We start from the raw sequence: 17,309 nt of genomic DNA on the forward strand, positions 1-17,309 counted from the left end.
TGGATGGTTTTCTCTCTTAAGTTGCGCATATATATTTTATTTTGAGAAACATCCCTTAAGGTACCAAGAATAAACATTGGGTTTGTTCATAAAGGATTCAAGTTGGGGAATCAAAAATGCATGTGATCATAGGAGATATTACTCACTTATTCAGTAGAGGACATATTACTATGGTTCGTGTGTTTTGTTCTTTGATGAGAGTTTAATTTGCTAGTACTTGCACCAAGTGGGAAACTGTAAGACTTTCACGTATAATATATATTATATATTATGGGTCTTACTTACGTGGTGCAAGTGGACTAGGCCCATTAAGTAATTACATGATTTATTATGGTACTCATGCTGCTCAGAAAATACCAGTACACCATCTAGGGTTCTGAGTCAAGTATGAGACAAAACGGCTAACCCTATTCTGCAGATCTACTGTTCAAAGGCAATACAACAGGATATCAACCATGGCTGGAGATCTACAGTGCTTCCGCTTCTGCTACTACGAGTTAAGTTTCTCGTGAATTATTCTGTATATAGTCAGATCATATTTAGATCTCACAAGGAGGACACAGAACGAGCAACCGAAGCAGGAGTTGCTAATGGCTTACAGTCAGTCATGTCCGCCCGTTTGAGAATATCACCCATATACCTGCCTGAGAAAGGACAAGGTCTCCATCTACAGGCAGTGTCTCAATTCCAAGAAAGAACCTTACTCAACCAAGATCCCTAATCATAAAAACAGAAGAAAGACACTGAAACAGATTACTTATCAACTTGGAATCACTACCCATCCATCATAATAATTTCATCTACGTATACAAGTAAGAAAACCCTCGAGTCACCAGCAGAATAATCGAAACGTGAGACATTAGTTTTCGAAGAGCAAAAACCAGCAGAGATTAAAAAATCATGCAGATGTTTGAACCACACACGGAGTGCCTATTTCAAACCATACTGAAGAAGATAAACATGATCAGGGTGTCTGTTTCATCCTATTGAACCCAAGCCGCAAACGCAAGATTAACCGTAGCAGAAGCAGCATCGCTTGAGGAAGCATCCACACCGAGAGTCGCCGGATCGGAGGACACAGCAAAGAGCCATCAATGTAGCCAAGGAGATTCTAACCTCAGAGGAAAGGGACAAGCTTGGTACGCCAAAAAAATATAGTTACGGGTTGTACGCTTCATGGAGACAAAATGGTGGGCTAAAGACAAGAGATTAGGAGTAACTTGAGAAGAGGATACGGGAACTACAGACACGGTACGTTCATAAGACGCAGTATCGTAAGCAGCAGGATCAATGAAAGCCATTGGAGAAGAGAATAGAAACCTAACAAGAATTAATATGTATATTCAATGTAACAATCATAATACAAGTACAGGAAGATATATACACCTATACAAATGGAATATAATTCCAAGAGTCCTAATATCACACAACTTGAAAGCCTCATCCAATCCACCTTTAATTTCTTGAATGCTTGGAAAGCGTTTAACTTATCATTGCCAAAGCATCCATACAAGAAGGCATGGCGGAATTCTTCTAGACTGATTCTGGCTAGGTACAATATAATATTTCTTGATGCTCTTGCTAAACTTGTTGCCCAACAGACTAAAAATGTTGGGAACAAAAACACTAGGAAATTATGGAATTTACGACCGCCTGAAAATGATCATAAATCAAGTCAAAAGTCTTGTTCCGATCACTTTTAGTATCCGGAAAAACCTTTGTTGCTATTTCCGACCACTTTTTGTTTTCGACTTGATTTAAGATCACTTTCAGGTGGTCGGGAATTCAATAATTTTCAACAGTGAAAGTAGATGAAATCATTATTTTTTTTTGGTCCTAAATTTACAGGTGACGTTTGGCTTTTAATTTTTTTTTTAGAACATATATGTTACGTTGGTCTTAGTATTATTGTAACATGACTATTTTTTGTCCTCCGTCAACAAATCTATTTAAATGACATTTAAGTCTATTTAGTTCTAAGTGTTAATTCCTATTTTGGTCTTATATTTATATGTGTCATTCTATTGTTGCGGAGATGTGGATTGCAATTGAAGAAGATAGGATCGGAGACCCTACCCGTGAATTAAGGATTTTTTTCAAAAAAAAAAAATAAAAAATATAGCCATTCAACCTACTTTGTATAAAAAGACCAACATACCCTTATATTTAACGTCATTTAAATAAGTTCGTTGACGGAGGACAAAAAATAGTCATGCCACAATAATATTGGACTAACAGGGGATGTTCTGAAAAACATTTGTGTTTGAGCCTTGGCTCTTTGTGTTTTTGAGAAAGTGGTTACAAACATATACTACATTGTTATAGAATAAAGATAGTGGATTACGAAATTTGCAACTTTAGTATAATTTAGGGACGAAAAGTGAGCACAAAAACTTAATAAAATGACAAAATTTAAGGACGAAAAACGAGCATGATCATCACTTAAAGACGAATTCTACAAACTTATGAACTTTTGACGAAACGTGCAATTTTCTCTTTTATTATTGATGTGACAACCAGTTATATTGGTCTGCCGACTGACTATCGGGTAGTAATAAAACCAACAAATATGAAACCCAATACAAATCCAACAAGAATAGTCACAATCAATTAGACGATCTCAGCTAACACTATACACGCCACCCTCTGAAGTTTCGTTACGTCGTGCTCCACTGTCTTTGTTTGACCGATCGTCATCGTCCTGCGAGGTATATGATGTCAAAACTCTCTCCATCATTGCACTCTTTGCACTTTTTCTCCATTTAAGTTTGGACAGAATAGAAATGACTACCCTAAATAAGATCAAGAAAAATGGCTCTTGTCGACATTAAATCGACTTTCATTATATATATATTTACTACTCCGGACTCTATTACAATATAATATCTGTTTGTAATAAATATTATAAATTTTAAAAATTTGTAATGTTTATGAAATTCTCTCTTTTTTCCCTTATTTTACATGTCACAAAAAGTCTTATGAGTTTTTGGTGTCTTGGTCTGATCATCATTCAATGAAGGCATATGAGGTGAGAATTGATATGATCCGCCAGAAATATAGTTCTTCAACCGTTCTTGTATTCTATTTGTATCCATTCCAAGCCTCGGTGAAAATGCCTATTCAGCAAAAGAAAAAAAAAAAAAAACAATTAACGTTGTCAACAGCATATATACACATAATCGAGAAATAACTAAAGATAAGGAAACTATGAGCAACCTAGACTGATTTATTTTCTTTGTGATCTTTTACGCGTTAGAGTTATAAGACAAGATTTACGAGATCAGACTAATACATAGGAGTCATTAATTAGTCAATAAATAATCCACGACGTGCTAAATGAACTAGATGTGTTAGGATGAAACACTTATCACTAGGCTAAAAGTTATATATTTTGAATCCATGACCTGACTTTGATCTCATACCACTTTTTTATTTTCTTATACTGCCACATTTTCAAGAGATAAATTAAAGTGCTGAACTTGATCCTTCAAGCCTCAACTCAACAATCCCCTATTCATCTGGTATTGGACTTGACCCTTGGCTGGCCTCCGGCTAACAAGATGCTAACACAAAGCAGATTAAACGCATGGCTGTTTATATTATATTATACCTTGCAAAGAATTGTATGGTAGATGTTGAGAGCCACAGTGGAGTTGGTTGCACTCACAACTTCTGCGCCTTCCTCTTGAACAATCCCAAACACTTTATCCATCTTCAACTTCTTGTTCTCCCACCCACTAGCTATATTTATCTCCAAACTTTCACCTCTCTCATTGTCATTCACGGCTAATACCACCACTGATGCTTGTAGACTGTCCTTTCTTGCTTTCAGCTCTTCAACGCTTTTCTCTAGTTTTTTTATGTAGTTCGTGGCGTGATTCAACAAGTCGAAAGCCGGACATTTTTCCTGTACATCAACAACAAAGAAAGCCTTAATCAGCCTCAGTTTTCAATTACCAGACCAAGCCCACAAAAGGCGAAATTCTCTTGCCTAAATCAGAGTGATTCAGCAGCTCATTAGCTAAGAGGACCAATGCCTGGTCGAACCGATCACATGTGCAAGGAGTAGTACTGGAATAAGTCATGTAACTACTTTAGCTAAGGAATTAGTCTTGTAAGTAGTTTAAGTAATAAGAACACACTTCCCTTTCCACTAATTCCTCATCACATTGGCATGGGTGTAACTTCTATAATGTGATTTCCAAAACTCAATTTTGTGTCACTGTCCACAATCTACCACACACGAACCAATTGAAGTATTCGTGTGAGTCTTTTCTACTCTATATATGACAGAAAGGCCGATTTAAACTCTAAACCTAAGGGCCCCTCACCTTTGCATTAGGGATTGTGAGATGTATCTTAGCGACAAAGAGCCTTGAGTGATTGCTTTTTGCTCTAAGACTGAGATCGTCTTCTCCCATTGAGAATTCGAACTCGAGTCGTTGTTGGGTACGTCATTACACCCATATTCAATCATTCGAGTTATTTTCCTGTAATTATAAATGACAGACATGAATGGATGAAAGGATGAGAGTGCGTGATAATAGCATACCAGAGAGTTTTCACGAGAGACAAGAGAGGCGAGTCGACGATAAAGGACTTTCATTTGCTGCCGCCGATTCTTTTCCGTCGTCGAATTCCGGCCTCTTGGTCTCATCGGCAAACTGCTGTTGGGCTGCATGTTTTAGCCTAACAACCCACGCTTTTTTTTTTTTTTTTTTTTTTAATGTATTATCAAATTGGTCTGGAGCATACATGCATTACATGCCTGTACATGTGAATATATAGGCACAATTCGCTATCATCGTACAAGACAACACAACAATGGGCTGGCATGGTCTGGCCAGGTTTTCGTTTCCGAGATTTAATATAAGGAAAAATTCTACTTTTCCTTTTTAAGTTATACAATAATTGTAAAATTCGTTTAAGTGTTGGTCATTTTAACTTTTCTTCTCTAAGTTATCATTGGTGCACTTAAAAATAAGGACGAAATTTGCAACTTTAGTATAACTCAAGGACGAAAAGTGAGTACGAAAAGTTAATAAAGACAAAAAGTGCAACATCAATGATAACTTAGGGGCAAAAAGTGGACAGATCAACACTTAGAGGCGCGCGAATTTTACAATTACTCTATAACTTAGGGACCAAAAATGCAATTTTTCCCTTAATATAATCATCAGTCATATGACAATTACATGTGCAAAATGTCGTTCTAATAAAGTAATAATCCAGCATGTACAAGCTTAGCTCACTAGTTCAGTAGACAGTATTTGGGAGAAGAGATCAAGATTTGAACCTCGATAGCGGCAGTGTCGGAATTATGCCCAGAGTGGACAGATCCCTTGTGTGCACTGATATTTGATTCTTTCTATTGAGCCATTAAGTCACCGTGATTTATATCTTGTCAAATGCTCTGTCGGGCAGGGGTTGGGGATTCACTTTTTGGGAGGAGGATGGAAAGAAATAATCCAAAGTTAACACACAATAGTAACATTTATTAAGAGTTAATAATGATTCGCACGTCATATACTCTTGGTCTAGGATTCCAATTTCCAGTCGCCGTTCAATTTCAATTCCTTGTTGACTAATGGATAGACCATTCATTAATTGATTAATTCCTTAGTCTCTGTCGCTGCATTTACTCTATTTCTTTGATTCACACCACCATCTAGGTTGATATGATAATGCAGGTTAGATCCACATGAGCTCGCATATGCTTTGCCCACAAAACCCAATCCAAGAACAATTTATGGGCTATTGTGATGGCAAGCACAACAAGGTCCTGTATATAAGTTGTGCACTTGTGCTAGCCCACCCTCCAAGTAATGTGGCAGGGTCCACCTAGGCTCAGATTAATTTATGTTTATTTATTTATTTATTTATTTATTATTTAGCAGGACTTGTTAGTTAAAAATGTACCTTTTTCAAAAACAAAATTTACATGTAAGGTAAAATTGATCGCAAAATCTTTTATAAAGAGTCTTACACTTATACAGATAAATTACAAGAATTTTATATATTAGTTTAAATTTATTTGCAATAACTTGTATTAATTTGAATTTTCAAAATGTGTAAATTTCTAATTTAGAGAGTATATAAAGTATAAATTTCAACTTTGTAAATGAGCTTAATATTTATGGTCCATTTGGTTCACGGAATAGGCCTGGAATGACATAACATTTCCAGTAATATACATATTTTTTTGTTTGGCAAACGTTTATATTACCAAGAATAGTATTCCTGGTAATAGCCTATTACCTCATAGTTATTACTAGGGCCCCTGGTATATAACTTATTCCTGAGTCCTCAAGAATAGATGTTTTTTTTTATTCTTTTTTTTTACCCTTTTCTTAACTTATCGTAATTATTCATATGTTTAATATATATATATATATATATATATATATATATATATATATATATATATATAGGCGAGTTCAGGTGCGGCGGTGTCTTACGGTGCGGCGATTTCTTACGGTACAGCAACACCAATAGTTCAACAAATATGCACCATCAACGTTAGGAAAATACACCACAAAAAAACAGAGTAAACAGAGCCCTGCATCACCAAACACTCACCATTAGGTGTGAGTAAAAACACCATACACTGTTCAGAAATACACCATTGGGGGTGGTGAGTTATATGGTGTATTTTTTTGAGTCTGTTGTGTATTCTGTGATGTTTTATTGCATTTCATTGTGGTGTGTTTTTCTAACACTGTTGGTGCATATTGTTAACACTGTTGGTGTATTCTGGAATTCCGCCGCACGGGAAGACCCCGCCGCATTTGAACTTTATTATATATATATATATATATATATATGTGTGTGTGTGTGTGTGTGTGTGTGTGTGTGTACTGCGGCGGCGGCGGTTCGGCGGCGGCTTGGAGGATTAGCGAGGCGATTGCCATGATCAGTTTGAGGATCGGCCAGTAATTACGATTTTCGGAGGTTTGTCGCGATTCTCAATTGCGGAGGACTCTCCAGCGATGGAGATGGTGTTGGAACGATCGGAAGGTGACAACGGAGAGGGGAGGGTTCCGCCCAGCTACGACGGTAGGTGTGACAGCGGCCACCGTGTGAAACGACGGGAAGAGGCTTAGCGAGGTCGATGTCAATCACCACACCGGTCAGAGCTCAAGTCGCCAGCCACCGTGTGCGATTGCTGGTGCGTCCTCGCTCGCGATGGCCGGAGGCAGTCTCGCCACCGCCTTGCGTTCAGCGAAAGGGATGATCTATGGGATTTGTTGGCGAGCAGCGTGAGACCTTGCCTCAATAAGGGTAGTTATGTCTTTTACACATATATTACATTTATATTCCTTACACCAACCAAACACTGGAATAACATTCCTAAAGTCTATTCTTTCAACGAACCAAACAATAGAATACAATTTCTATTCTATTCCTTACCTATTTCATTCCCTATGGAATAATATTCCTATTCCCTCAAAATTCATTCCGCGAACCAAACATGCCATTAAATAAATACGTAATAAATTTAAAATTTTATAATTATAATTATAATTCAAAATTTAAAATTTAAAATTACTATATATATATATATATATATATATATATATATATATATATATATATATATATATATATATATATATATATATATATATATATATATATATATATATATCAATCCATTCACCAAGAACCTTGTGCTCACATGACATGCAGTGACCTTTCCCATGTGGGAGGTCATGAGATTGAGCTTCAGTGGAGAAAGTATGTTTGAACAAATATTACAATGTAATAGATGTAATAGAGTCATAAGTGTTTCCTTGAGATTTCCTAATTTATCATTAATTATATGATTATCCGTTAAATATTATCTTTTTCGATAATTTTTGTTAGTTCACTGATAACTTACTAATTGATTTCAATAAGAAATGTCTTAGGTTCGAACCCCATCCCAATCAAAGTTGGCATAATTAGTACTCTATTTTACTCTTATTAAATTAAATAATAATTTAGTAGCTACAAAAAAAATAATAAATATGCATTTCTATAATTTAGAATTATGTGTCTACAATGTCTTTATTCAAAAAAAATTTTATTCATTATCAATAAATTTCAATAGTTATATCATATTATTTTTCTCCAATATAAAAATTCTTTACATTCAAATTCATCAATTGATTATATTCGCTACATTGTCCCTACAATGTCTTTATTCAAAAAAATTATTCATTATCAATAAATTAATTAAGAGAAATAATTTTATTAGTTATATTGTCTTTATTTTTCACCAATGTAAAAAATATTATTTACATTCAAATTCATCAATTGATTATATTCACTACATTGTGTATTATCTTTTTTTTGTGCACTATTTTTTAATTAAATATCAAAGTTATAATACAAAATAATGTTATATATTTATTTACCAAGTATTTTATTAATACCATGAAAAGATTTAAAAAATATAATTAAGCCAATCATATTAACTACTTGAGGAATTTGTTGACAAAGAAAGTATTCAAATCACACAACAAATTGAAGTAGGAAACTATCTCACAATGTCCTTGTTTGACAATCAGTAGTTAGCGGATTATATTAGCGGATTTGACCATTGAATTATATTAGCGATTGGTAAAAAGATATTTGAAAAAATTAACGATTTAAATTAACATGTAAAATGACCTAAGAATATAATAATAATAATTATTATTATAATAATAATAATAATAATAATAATAATAATAATAATAATAATTATTATTATTATTATTATTATTATTATTATTATTTAATAAAAGAAATAAAAAAATTTTAAAAAATAAACATATGGGAAGTCAAACGTTTGGCTCCTTTTAGTTTTGCCACTTTTCCCATATTGGTGGGAAAAGTAACATGGGAGCTTCAATATTAGTATATATTTAATATATTTTATGTCCTAATTTTTATTTGTTCTCCCTTATGTCTTCTATTTGGTTTCAACCATACCTATACAATTATTTTATTGACAATTATAATCAATCTTGACTATATTATCTTGCATTTGTAAACTTAGAATTACCTATTTAAATACACAAATTCAACATTCAATTATTTATGCATGAACAATTCCAATATAATTTTGTCTTGATATACTTTAAAGTGCTTATTTTAAAAAAAATATTGGGCATTATCTCAATCGCGCCGTAAAAAAACTAGTATACATATACATGTTCATTGTGAGAAAAAAAAAAGTTGCTTATGTCAATTTTCAGGATATTATCAAGGGAACATTGCAAGTTTGGTCCCTGAGTTATAATGGTAGTGACGACTCAATACCTGAGTTATGACCGTATCCATTTTTAGTCCTTCAGTTATGAGCGAAGTGGCGCATTTGGTCCCCGGCCGTAAAAACTGACAGAAAAATTAAAAAATATTTAAAATTTTAGGGGTAAAGTAGGAAATTCACATTTTATTCACTTTCTTATATTGAAACCACTTTTGCAATATTATTTTTAATTTTCTAGCATTCTATTTCAAGGTTCTTCAATTCCAAAAGCAATTCAATAATCTTCGTATGACTTGTAAGTAACCTGAGTCTCGTATAAGGAACTTGTGACTCAGTACAAACAAGAGAACAGTTTATCATTGTCTTCAAGCATGAAAAGCACACCATCCTAAAAGTTTCTGATTTCCCTTACTAAACATAACGGTAATCAAACTATAACTTTTGAAATACAGGAAGACATCAAATTTCTCAAGTTATTTTATGACAAATTCACCAAGGGAGTAACCTCCTATATATATATATATATATATATATATATATATATATATATATATATATATATATATATATATATATATATATATATATATATATATATATATATATATATATATATATATATATATATATATATATATATATATATATATATATATATATATATATATATATCCACATGGTTGCAAAAATCGCGCCTAGACGCCGATTAATCGGCGCCTAAGCGCTAGGCGGCTGCCGCGAGGAAGGCCGGAATCGGCATCTGCGGCCGGCCGGTTCGGCCGTTTATTTTAATTTTTTTTTTGTTTTAAACTGTTAAAAGTTCGGGAAGGCATAATTTTTGACTCGGTTGTCTGTTTTGGACAATTTTTTTTTTTCAAATTGCGTATTTTTCGACATGACACACTACCAATAAAATAAAATAAAATAAAAAAAGAGGCCGGACATGTACTGAAGATGAGACAATGACAATGCTACCCAAACGAGAATAAAGAAAAATTAAAAAAATTTAAACCAAAAGTAGTATTTATTTAGTCAACCGCTTTTAGACTAAATATTTAGACTATTGTTATTACAAAGTTACAAATATTTATTTTAGTGATAATTGTAATCAATCTCTCATATATTATCTTGCATTTATATATACTTTCAATTACCGATTTAATTAAACAAATTCAACATTCAATTACCCATGCATGACCATCTTCTATATAATATTACATTCATATACTTTGAAGTATTTGTTTAAAAAAATAAATCATTGAGCATTATTCCATTCGCGTAATACGCGTAAAAAAACTAATTATATATATATATACAAGTAACCTTGTTATGCCTTTAATTTATGAACGATCAAAGATTCGATTCTTATTGCTCCCTTTAGATTTTTACACTTTTTTGGCCTTTTTATAAAAATTAATAGTGATATTTTATTCTTATTCATTAAAATATAATATGTGCAAACATTCTTTTATATTAAAACTACTGAGATGTATAATTTATAATGTGTTCTCTATTTGTATCATTTTATCAAACTAATTCTGTTTTATTTTTTTTTTATAAAGTTTGATGAATTTTGATATTTCACTTTTATCGAACAATAAGTCTCTTTCTTTTTCTTTTTTTTTTTTTTCAAATTATCTCTTTTGTATTAATTTTTTTCCGCCACTGAATTTTTTTTTTTTTGAATATATCCCTAGTTCTCAACCAACATTATCTAGTTATTCCTTATTGCCTTTGGTACGTTTACACATTATAGATACATGGTTTTTAGGAAAGATTTTTCAAAAACTACAAAAACTGAATTTTCAAGACAAAGCAAGCAACCATTGGATGCAACCTACACGTGTTAAATCTGAGCACATATTTTAATGGCAAGTGGATAAGTTTAAATTTGTTTTTCTTTCAATAGACAAATTCAAAGATATGCCATGTTTGGTAAAATAGCTTACCAGCCAATTTTGGCTAGCTTGACTATTATTATGAGTTTTTGGTTAATTAACTTTTTGTTAGAGCTAATTGCTCCAAAACTCTAAAATTCAAAAAGCTACTCAAATCAGCTTTTTGAAAGAAAAAAATATTTCTCCAAAACCCTAATAATTTTTTTTTTAAACAATGAGACTGTGTAGACGGGTTCAACAATCTCGTCTGTTAGTCCCGCTACTCTCATTATCTCTTCACAATACTAGACAATAGGGTGCTTGAGCCCATCGGCAGAGCTTATAAGCCCGTTGCCTAGTACCGTGAAGGTAATTAATGACGGGACATGTGATTACTGATTATTAGTGTTCACATTGTTGTTGTTGTTGTTGTCGTTGTCGTTGTCATTGTCGTTGTCGTTGTCGTTGTCGTTGTCGTTGTTGTTGTTGTCGTTGTTGTTGTTGTTGTTGTTGTTGTTGTTGTTGCTACTTTAGGTTAAACTAATATAATATATTCATACCCTTAAAGATCATTTTGCATGTAATTAATTCAACTATCAGCTAAACTAACAGGTATTTACCAATTAAACACCCGCATAACTTTAAATAGCTTGAATACTAAGAAGATGAGAAACAGAACATATATTCATACAAGCAAGCAAGTTCAAACACTAAAAATCTCAATCGCCGTTTATCAAGTTCAAAGATGCTACGTACAACTGTACTAGTGCATCAAGATTTACTTAGATAATTTCAAGTCTCTTAGTTAGAAATTCAACCTTTATATTGAACCGTTGAGCCTTTATAATAATTGAATTAACATGCCTATGTTTATATATTATATGGAACTTAACGCCTCAAAAGCATTTAAGTCCCAAGATAAAATTATAGTAACACCGCAAATGAAATTTGATAACAAAATAGATTTAAAATTAATATAAAAAAAATGTCATCCTAATAAACAATAGTTTTACAAGATTGTGCCTAAACGCTATCCTAATAAACAAGAAAAATAAAATTCTTTATTTGATTTTCACCCGGATCAATGCTCCAAAGGTAACTTTCTTTTCATTGAATTTGAGAACATCTTGAGACAATAATTCTTGATCGAATTTCCTAAGGAGATTCATATAAGAGAGAACCAAGTATGAAAGAGAGATACAGAAAATGTCCTAAAGACATTTGTACCAAAATTAGTCATTTTTTCTTGGATTAAAATGTGAATTTTCTATTAACTCTATTCTCTTTGGTGAACAAAACATTGAAAAGTTTTTAAAATGACTCCTAAATCTAATGTATATATCAAGAGGGTTTTTTTTTTTTTTTTTTTTTTCAGTTTCTTGAAACAATTTCTATTAACATAAATAATTATGTGCTTTGAAGTTATAAATTTTCATTTTGAATTGATCTAGTTTTTAAAAATCATTTTCACATTAATCTTTTTCAGTATAGTCAACGTTGTTGTATTGCAAATATGAATATTAATTTTGGTGGCAAGATGCATATTTTCGCTAGTATAACTAATAATAGTTTTAACATTTTTCCATCACAAGCCTTAATTAAAATCAAACATTATTATTATTCTCACCAAATCAAGAAAGCATTGAAATGGATGCAAATATGCATCTAAACGTATATAGTGGTTTGAGGATCAACTTTTCCACTTAAACATAAATATCACCCCTCCAACGTAAAGGATGGTCATGGTTTGATTCACTAGGTACTAGCGTGTTTACTACTCAATACTTTATATCAATATCCTCTAAAGTTGATGATGGTGGTTGACCAGGATCTGAACCTGTAGGGACCAATCTCTTCATTGGAATTGATGATGGTGGTTGACCAGGATCTGGACATGTAGGGACCAATCTCTTCACGGCTTCATATCTCATATCAAAATTATTTGTTGAAATTGATGATGGTGGTTGACCAGGATCTGGACCTGTAGGGACCAATCTCTTCATTGAAATTGATGATGGCGGTTGATCAGGATCTGGACCTGTTGGGACCAATCTCTTCATGGCTCCATATCTCATATCAAAATTATTTGTTGAAATTGATGATAGTGGTTGGCCAGGATCCGAACCTGTAGGGACTAATCTCTTCATTGAAATTGATGATGGTGGTTGACCAGGATCTGGACCTGTAGGGACCAATCTCTTCATAGCTCCATATCTCAAAATCATTATAATGTTGATTTTGGTTTGTAGGTGATGATGAAATGAGTACAAATAGGAGAGAGAATGCAAACAAATGAAGTTGATGATATTCAGACTTCATTCTTGAAAACCAAGAGCTAGATATTTTCACGGTAGGTTTTTGAAAATATAACAAAAAAGATTTTAGATCTTGTAGTTTTAATCAACAAAATGGTGTCCTATATATATACACTCACTTGAATCGTATTGACCGGAATATATAGTAATTTTATGAGTTTGGTAAAATTTATTTTCTTTATTGAGTAAGTCGTATTGATATGAATATATAGTAATTTTATGAGTTTGGTAAGATATATTATTTTTATTGAGTAAATCATATTGACATGAATATATAATAATTTTATGAATTTGGTCAGATGTATTTACTTTATTGAGTAGAGCTGTATAGAGGAATTATTATTAATATTGATGAAAATGACAAATTGAAATCAAATAATAAATATTGCTATATATAAGATTCTAAGATATTTTTCACAACGTCCTTTTAGAATATATCAATCATAAATATATTTCAATCACCATTGTAGAAAGGGACGAAGCTATAGGGGGCAATAATCGCCCCCCTCCCCCCCCCCTCCCCCACCCTCCTATATTGTACCCCATTGTGTGTATATATATGTATTGAGTATATAATACATGATTAGAGATAAATAAATCTACAAATCTAATAAGAGCCAATAATATTAGGCCCTTAACAGGAACACAAAAATGTTGGTGTAATTGTTTCTTGAAATAAATGGTTCATATTATTTTAATTTTAGTATTTTTTTTAATGATTTTCCTTATTTACCCTATATTATATTATTTTCTTCGCTTAAATAACCTACATTTCGTTAGTATAAACTTTAGTAACAAAATATTACATTAACTATTTATTATTCTTAACTTATTAATTTCTATAAGAAATGTCTTAGATTGGAACCTCATTCCAATCAGAGTTGACATAATGGTTAAACATATGCTTCAAATATATTAAAATGTAGGAAAAAAAAAAACACAATATAAAATTTAACATAAACCTTGATCAAATAATTAACCCGACTAATACATAGCATTCAAAGTTGAGCGTCAAAGATTATAAATCAAGAAATTTGAAAATTATTTTCTTTCAATTTTTTTTTTAAAAAAATTATGGTAAGGTTTTTTTTTTTTTTTTTTTGGTCGTTTAGATAATCTTATTTTGATTATTCATAACAAAATTCAATATTTCAATTATGATTTTGCATTATTTGAATGATTTAGGACATTATGGTATTAATATTTTTTTATATGTATTTTTATAATAGTACAATTGTTTATTACTTTACAAATATTATATTATTATTTCTTTTATCAAACAAAATTGTTCTTATATCATTGTCAGACCTGCGCGACCTAACTACAAGGTTGTTGATAAAATAAACAATTACACCTTGACTCTAAAATGGTAGGACCATTTTCTAAATAATTGACAATGTTGACATCCCACTGGCTCGAATTGAACAAGGTCACACATCAGTCTCATAATTTTATCAATTCATTAAACATCTAAAGAAATTTGTAAGTTAATTTTCACTGTAGTATTATAACAGTATCTATTGTAACCATATATTTTGAATTATTTATTATCATCATCTATTGACAACAATTTTCATTGACAAACTCTCAAAACAATTTGTCTCAACAACGAATGGAAATTTAAAAAAAAAAAAAATCAATGACTCCATTGTTGCGGATGAAAAGCATGTACGTCACTTTATTACTCTTATTTAATTAAATAAATTAGTAGCTATAACAAAAAATAATACATATGCATTTAATTAATTTAGAATTAAATGTCTCTATAATGCCTTTATTCAAAAAAATTAAAAAATTAAAAAATTAAAAAGAGATATAATTTCATTAGTTATATTATCTTTATTTTTTCACAATTCAAAGATTCCTTACCTTCAACTTTATTAATTAATTATATTCACTACATTGTCCATTGTCTTCTTTTTATATATATTATTTTGTAATTAAATATGAAAGTTATAATTTCTCAAAAAAAAAAAAAATATGAAAGTTATAATCTAAAATATGTTATATATTTATTTACCAAGTATTTTATACAAATAAATATTAATATTTTGTGCAATATTTTGACATGACAATCTACGACACACATCTCAAACATCAAACATTTTTTTTTAATAAATAAATAAATAAATCGGCGCCTAACGTTTTTTGCAACCTTGTATATCCATCACCTCATATGTCTTCTTAAAACCAGAGTAATGAATTAGGAACCTAATACTCTTGTTATGAAAATTCTAAAAACTTTTGTAACTTCTAAAAACAATCATTGACTAAACTACTGCATATGAAAAAAGTTTACATACTAAAAATCTCAAGTTATTCCGTTGGTGAATTTCTCATAAAAGCAACCTGAGATATTTGACATAATTTTGTATCTAAAAGTTGTGGTTTGATTACCTTTGTTTCTTAGTAAAGAAAATTGAAAATTGATAGGATAGTGTGTTTCACACGTCTAAAGGCAATAATCAAGTGTTTCTTTGTTTGTGCTAAGTCTTGAGTTTGTTATACGAGAGTCAGGTTCCTAACAAGTCATACTAAAATTATATTAAAATGCTTTTAGAATTGAACAATCTTGAAATAAGATGCTAAGAAGTGAAAAATAATGTTGTGAAAGTGGTTTTGATATAAGGAGAATAAAATGTGAATTTCTTACTTTACCCCTCAAATTTTAAATATTTTTTAATTTTCTAAAAATTTTAACGGTCGGGGACCAAATGCGCTACTTCGTTAATAACTGAGCAACTAAAAATGGATACAGTCATAACTCAGGGACTAAGTCGAAACTTGGGTATAGCTCAGGGACCAAAGATGCAATTTTCTCTATTATCAATTGGTCAAATTCTGATATTGAGAGTGAAAACCCTAGGTCAATGGAACCCAATATGTCTCAAAATATTTCTATTGACCCGTTAGTTACTCTGCCTGAACCTCTTTTTCCACTAAAAGATCATTCATCTAGCACCACAAAGCTCACCTCACAAAAACTTCATGCTGCCATATCTCACTACCTCTAAACAGGCCAACTCAAAAGTGTCATTAACCTGAGTTTAGCAAAGCCTCTGCTTCTGTACCTCTTCTACCTGCCCCTGTTCTTAAGTCAAGTTTCCCTGACCCTGATATATCAACAATACCTATTCATACTGATGACTTCCATATAAAGGATATTGGTTCCTCTATTTTTGAGAATGTTGAACCATCAGCAGCAGCAGAACCAGCTCATGTTCCAGTTCCATCAAGGAAGAAAAGGAAACAACCTTCTCCGGCTCAACATGTTCCAACAGCCCCTGAAAGTCATGATGTTTCTGTACCTCCTGCAGCTCATCTGACACTTTTGATGCACCAGATGGGAAGTGACAGTCAAGAAGAAAATACTGGGTGAAAGGAATATTGATGTGGCCAAGTCTCAGATAGTGTCTCAGCTGGAAATTAAAAAATCCATCTTCTCAAGTCTGTCACAGTGATGAAACCCTACTCTCCAGCCCTAGTGAAGGAATTCTATGCAAATATGCTCCCCTCTATCAATCAAATGGGATCACCAAACTTTGAGAGAGCCTGGGTAAGAGGAAATTAGTTCATGTTCAGTCCATCTCGAATCAACTGGCTCTTGGGTATTGAAGATGAAGAATACACTGAGAATGGATACATCTGAATCAATCAACCACCTTAAAAATTAAATTAAAAAAAAAAACTATTTATTAAAAATAAACAAACAAACAAACAAAAAAGCTATCTCGAGCCAAAAACCCACGCCCGCCTCGTCGGAATCCGAAATCCCATTTTTCCACTGACCACCGCCACACACCCACCCCGGAAACAAACAAAAAAAAAAAAAAAACAATAGAGAACGAAATACCCTAACCACCACCGGAAGCATCCCTC

General features: G+C 32.0%; 1 protein-coding gene across 1 annotated transcript; it reads right to left on the reverse strand.

The window, feature by feature from the left end:
• Window positions 1-546: 546 nt before the first annotated feature.
• On the reverse strand, window positions 547-4,681 carry LOC109176420 (transcription factor bHLH36-like). The gene is made up of 5 exons (XM_019325850.1): window positions 4,553-4,681; window positions 3,611-3,907; window positions 2,962-3,116; window positions 1,163-1,320; window positions 547-644 (listed from the first exon to the last, which is right to left on the reverse strand). The coding sequence occupies exons 1-5, from the start codon at window positions 4,679-4,681 to the stop codon at window positions 547-549; spliced, it is 837 nt and encodes a 278-aa protein (XP_019181395.1).
• Window positions 4,682-17,309: the final 12,628 nt, after the last annotated feature.

Source organism: Ipomoea nil, unplaced genomic scaffold (assembly GCF_001879475.1).
Source record: "Ipomoea nil cultivar Tokyo-kokei standard unplaced genomic scaffold, Asagao_1.1 scaffold0706, whole genome shotgun sequence".
Classification (NCBI taxonomy): Eukaryota; Viridiplantae; Streptophyta; class Magnoliopsida; order Solanales; family Convolvulaceae; genus Ipomoea; species Ipomoea nil.

Excerpts from the sequence above, each read along its gene's own strand:
- LOC109176420 (XM_019325850.1), bottom strand. The coding sequence starts at position 4,681 with ATGCAGCCCAACAGCAGTTTGCCGATGAGACCAAGAGGCCGGAATTCG. Across the intron at positions 3,908-4,552 it reads TCTCTCGTGAAAACTCTCTG|GAAAAATGTCCGGCTTTCGA; the intron begins GTATGCTATTAT and ends GTTGATGTACAG. Across the intron at positions 645-1,162 it reads CTCCATGAAGCGTACAACCC|GCAGGTATATGGGTGATATT; the intron begins GTAACTATATTT and ends GTCCTTTCTCAG.